Source organism: Myiozetetes cayanensis, unplaced genomic scaffold (genome assembly GCF_022539395.1).
Source record: "Myiozetetes cayanensis isolate MyiCay16 unplaced genomic scaffold, myiCay2020 scf1, whole genome shotgun sequence".
NCBI lineage: Eukaryota > Metazoa > Chordata > Aves > Passeriformes > Tyrannidae > Myiozetetes > Myiozetetes cayanensis.
In genome coordinates, this window is record NW_026086604.1 from 93,068,825 (window position 1) to 93,074,445 (window position 5,621).

General features: G+C 39.9%; 1 protein-coding gene across 3 annotated transcripts in view; it reads left to right on the forward strand.

The window, feature by feature from the left end:
- The window catches only part of SALL3 (spalt like transcription factor 3), a 23,675-nt gene extending 18,361 nt beyond the window's left edge, over positions 1-5,314 (forward strand). For 2 of the 3 annotated variants that reach the window (XM_050308456.1, XM_050308465.1), the window contains exons 2-4: positions 1-695; positions 912-1,252; positions 2,252-5,314. The exon at positions 1-695 is cut by the window's left edge. In XM_050308456.1, coding sequence (XP_050164413.1) covers positions 1-695; positions 912-1,252; positions 2,252-2,683 — 1,468 coding nt within the window. In that variant the 3' untranslated portion in view covers positions 2,684-5,314. The remainder of the gene's footprint in view (positions 696-911; positions 1,253-2,251) is intronic. The other variant, XM_050308474.1, reaches the window with a different exon arrangement.
- The last annotated feature ends 307 nt before the right edge of the window (positions 5,315-5,621 follow it).

Sequence of the window (5,621 nt, forward strand, 5' to 3'; positions counted from 1 at the left end):
TACAAATGCGGTTGTTCTCCAGCAGCACATTCGTATGCATATGGGTGGGCAAATTCCAAACACGCCACTACCAGAGGGCTTCCAGGACGCCATGGACTCAGAGCTTTCCTACGATGAAAAGAATGTTGACACACTGAGCAACTTCGATGATGACATTGATGAAAATTCTATGGAAGAGGACCCAGAACTAAAAGACACAGCAAGTGACTCATCGAAACCCCTTATCTCTTACTCTGGGTCATGCCCTTCTTCACCACCTTCTGTGATCTCTAGTATTGCTGCTTTGGAGAATCAAATGAAAATGATTGATTCTGTCATGAACTGTCAGCAGCTGACCAGTTTAAAATCCATAGAAAATGGATCAGGGGAAAGTGACCATTTGAGCAATGACTCCTCATCAGCCGTTGGTGATCTCGAAAGCCAGAGCGCAGGCAGCCCTGCAATGTCAGAGTCTTCTTCCTCCATGCAAGCTTTGTCTCCTGTAAATAGCAATAGTGAAAGTTTCAGATCAAAGTCCCCCGGTCTCAGTAACCAGGAAGAACCACAAGAAATACAACTAAAGACAGAAAAACCGGACAGTCCACTGCCCACAACTGAAAATGGAGGCGCATTAGATCTGACATCCACCAACCCAGGAAGACCGGTCATCAAAGAGGAGGCTCCTTTTAGTCTGCTGTTCCTGAACAGAGAACGTGGTAAGTTTAAAAGTACTGTTTGTAATATCTGTGGCAAGCCTTTTGCTTCTAAGAGTGCATTGGAAATTCACTACCGCAGCCATACTAAAGAACGTCCATTTGTTTGTACAGTCTGCAGTCGTGGGTGTTCCACTATGGGTAATTTAAAACAGCACTTACTGACGCACAAATTAAAAGAGCTGCCTTCTCAGTTATTTGAACCCAACTTTACTCTAGGTCCCAGCCAAAGTACTCCTAGCCTGGTCACCAGTACAGCACCTACCATGATCAAAATGGAAGTGAATGGTCACAGCAAGCCGATCTCTTTGGGTGAGGTTCCCTCGCTTCCAGCTGGAATCCAGGTTCCTGCTGCACCACAGACAGTGATGAGTCCGGGGATCACCCCTATGCTGGCGCCCCCCCCTCGCCGGACTCCCAAGCAGCACAACTGTCAGTCGTGCGGGAAGACCTTCTCCTCAGCAAGTGCACTGCAGATACACGAGCGCACCCATACTGGTGAAAAACCGTTTGGTTGCACAATCTGTGGTAGAGCTTTTACCACAAAGGGGAATCTTAAGGTAAGAGGCCACATAAAACTGTAAAGGCTTGGGGAGGGGGGTTTAAGGCACTGCGCTTGAACTCAGCAGGTCTTAGTGCTTAAGTGTTTGTCCCGAAGACAGGTGAGAAGGGAGCTTCAAGGAAATGCTTGCTGTATATAGTGGCGGTCATTATGCTTCCACTGTGTTGAAGGTAGGGACTGGAAAGCAGCTGTGCAGTGATGCGAACTTTAAAACTGGTTTCAGGTGTACATGTAAGCATGTTGTAGTTCTCCTGACAGATGTGATGGCACACCCATTCAGCTGATGGACACGTTCTGACAGTTCTTATGGACCATCAATGCAAAACAACCTCACTATAAACCAGAAATGCAGAGCTTGCTCAGCTCCGTGGGTGCCTCCCCAGTTTCTATTTCCTATTCTGCTTTGCAGCCATTGCAGACTGGAAAGCTGTTTCTCACAGATTTACAACGAGTTACTATGGGACTGATGGCTCTTATTCCTGCAGTCTGGTTAACCATCAGGACACAGCCTGGGGATTACATTTTTAAATGTCCTTTTTAAAAATATTAAATTTAGCAAAGTAATTCGTGCCTCTGACGTGAGAAAAAATACTATGAAAGTAGAACAAGATGAAAAAAGGGGAAGGGCAGGAAAAAACACCCATCTCCTAGTACAAATAATGCCCTTGGTAATTTTCGGCATGTGAGGACTTCCAGCTTGCATGTGAAATTGTCTAACCTAAGAGACTATGTACTCTTTAGTCTTGCAGCACCGTGTTTGTTTTCACTGAGAAGAAGCAAATGCACATTGAAACACCACTACGGAACTGGGTTTTCTTTGTGTGGGCTGACTGGACTTTAGAATTGTGTCTTAACTGGAATTGATTTGTTTTCAATGCGAATTAAAAGGCATTTCTTTTAAAAAGCAAGCGCAACTGTAAGTAGCAGCATTTCAGGCCAGACACCTCACCAGAATGTGCTAACTTGGGGGTGCTTCTTGTCCCTGTTTACTCTGCAGGTGCACATGGGGACTCACATGTGGAATAACGCCCCTGCACGCCGTGGCCGCCGCCTCTCTGTGGAAAACCCCATGGCTTTGCTCGGTGGCGATGCGCTCAAGTTCTCCGAGATGTTCCAGAAGGATTTGGCAGCTCGGGCCATGAACGTTGACCCCAATTTTTGGAACCAATATGCTGCAGCTATCACTAACGGACTTGCTATGAAGAACAATGAGATTTCTGTCATACAGAACGGAGGCATTCCTCAGCTCCCAGTAAGTCTAGGCGGAGGCGCCATCCCACCTCTAAGTAACCTTACCGGTGGCATGGACAAATCTCGCACGGGCAGCAGCCCTCCCATTGTCAGTCTGGACAAAGCAAGTTCTGAAACGGGAGCCAGTCGTCCATTCACCAGATTTATTGAGGATAATAAAGAGATTGGCATAAATTAAAAGCATTCATTCTGAGTAACTGTTGGACCACTACTCGACACAACACTTGTCCTGTTCCATGTACAGCTTTTGAAGTTAAGCATTAGTTTCCCGACCTAAATGCATAGGTTCCCTTTAAAGTTTTACCCATAGCAGAAATACATAACTCTATGGCTGCTGAAAAGTTGTCTTGCAAGATCTGCATGGTACTTCTTTCAACAGTGAGTTTGACTGTTACTGAGAACTTTGAAACCTTTTAATTTAACAGAAAACAAACAAACCAGTCATGGGATAACTTCATTAGAAACAGAAAGAGGCTAGTCTGTATCCACTTCGCTTCTTACAAAACTTAGTATCACCTGAGAAAGGGGGGCTTCATTACAGCATTCTGTCACACTTATTTGCTGGTTTTGTTCAAATTAGTTAGAAACTTGGACTATGTTTTTAGGAATCTTAATCTTAAATAAGTGATTTAGTACCCCAATGCTGTGTATTATTACAGTATCCTTGTCTGTAGTATTTATAATGTTAAGATTATGCGGGTAACAGACAATATACTAGCCCCAAACTTAAATGAAGCTTTTGTACTGCAAAATACATCTGGCTATGTGAATTTTTTTTTTTTTAAGCAAGTTTTGTTTTACTATGAATAAGTGGTTTATTTCAATGCAGGCAAAATTGTGAAGTTTTATTGGGAAAGATAGCATGCTTTTCATGTGCAAGTACCTGTCAGTAACAAATCTTTTTTTATTTAAATATTTGTAGCTGCTATGTGGACAGTTGTTCTATTAAATGAAAAAAATGTAGTGTGGATTTTAGCTCAATGATTGGAAAACAAGTTACAGACAAACCTTAGCACCATAAATTATTCACAACATTATAAACAGTTGTGAGTAAATATTTCGTGTTATCAAAGCTGTACAATAAAAAGGTAATGTTTGTATAATGTGGTTGCAAACTCTTAATTTATACTATTGCACTTTTAGTATTTTGTACTAGGGAGGTTTGTCTATAATTTGAAACTGAACAAAGATGTAAACTATTTTATAAATAATACTTTGACTTAAGGAATAAGGAGGAGGACCCTGTTGCAGTTTCTTGTTTTGTTTTAAGGTCAAACAATGAGAGATCTCTATGAATTAAGCAGAAAAGTTACAGAGAACTGTCAGATCCTTAGGAAATATGGGGCCTGCCATTTCTTAAATGGAAATGATTCATTTAACTTTTCTACGAAGCCCACTTAAAAGCATGACCGCCTCCGACACAATTCTGATACAGTTATCTTAGGAGTGTGATATTAATACAAGTCTAGGATAGAGGAAGGAGAACATTGTGTAGGTTTAATTTTACTGTAATCTCTTCTGTCTCTTTCACACATAACCATGAGAAAGACAACTGCCAACTGCCTAATAATATTAGAACAAAATAAGAACTTTCGGGCAGCGTGAGCAGTAGTAACACACAAATGTTCTGTATTTATTTCCAACTCTGTCTGATTATCTTTTCAGATTTCTCCAAAGCACAATGTACTCTGATTAATCAAATATAATTTTATGTTGATTGCATTGTTGAAATGACACCAAGTAAACAAAGGGAATGGTTCCACTCATAATTTAGGCTGGGGATGCTGAGGAGACTGGGGCTTAATCAAAACTTGAACAGTAAATGTTTTGTGTACTACCTCATTTTTGTGCATTACAAGCATGGTGGAGTTGACACTATGAACTTCCGTCCAGCAGAATTGCTTGAGGGACATTATGGGTAGCTGGGTAACAGCGCAAGGAGTTTTATGCCCCTGAAGAATGAATCAGACAGTGAGGTCTTCTCAGTTGAGACTGAAAAATAGGACAATCTTTCTTATACAACAGAAACCATTACTGTAAGAGGATGGACTATTTCTGCCATCACATAATGGAGTGAAAAGAGGTTCAAAGACTTAGATGTTTGTTTCTGTTGGAAATGAACAATGAACTCTACAGCTCCATTTTCTACAATGATGAGGTAGAGATATATAGATTTATGTATCTCTCTATATAAGAAAAATTTTGTATCTCTAACACCTCTACAATATAACATCGGTTTTGGCCACAGTGTGTGGGTGATTAGAGGTGTTTCCAAGCATTAAAAAAAAAACAAAAACAAAAAAAACTGAGGTGGCTTAATGTTGCTGGATTTCAGCAATTGAATGTTTTTATTTATCTGTGTAATTTTTGGTGTGACTTTTTTTTTGTTAGTATTTGGTACCATCTAGTGTTATCTCTGTTCCCTAAAGGATGTGTATAACTTAAAAAAAATAAGAAAAAAAAAAGGAGAAAAAAAAAAGAGAAGAGAAAACAAAAAAGGAAAAAAAGAAAAAAATCTGTAAAGTGTTGTAAATAAGATGGTTGATGATGGTACAGTAAGACTGACCCCATTTTGTATTCAGGGTTAGGCTATTCCTCTCTGCATGGTGAAGAGAGACACTATTTTTATACTGTGATACCATGTAGGGCTAGGAGCCTCCCTGAAACAGCTGGGAATTGTTACCTAGATCCAATATTTTTTATTATTAAATCTTGTTGGCTTGACACATCTACTGATTGAAATGGATGTCTTAGTCTAGGTTACTATTTTTGTCATATGGAATTGAATAAAATGCAGGATGTAATATTATTTCTGAATTGCGTTCCTTGATTATTCTAATATCAGAGCAAGATATGAGACTAAGGTGACTTGTGGTAGATTGGTGTCAATGACTTCTAATTGTCGCATCTGAAAATCGGAATAAGGTCGACACCTTATATTCAAATGTTTTTCTAATTTATATTAACAGTGCAAAGGGATAGAATTATTAAAATCTCTTTTCCCATGAAAATAAATCGTTAGAGCATTTATCGCAAGACAGTAGAACAAAAAAAAAAAACAAAACCACCAAAACGAAACAAAAATATTTTGGAGTGGGGAAAACAGACTTCGGAAG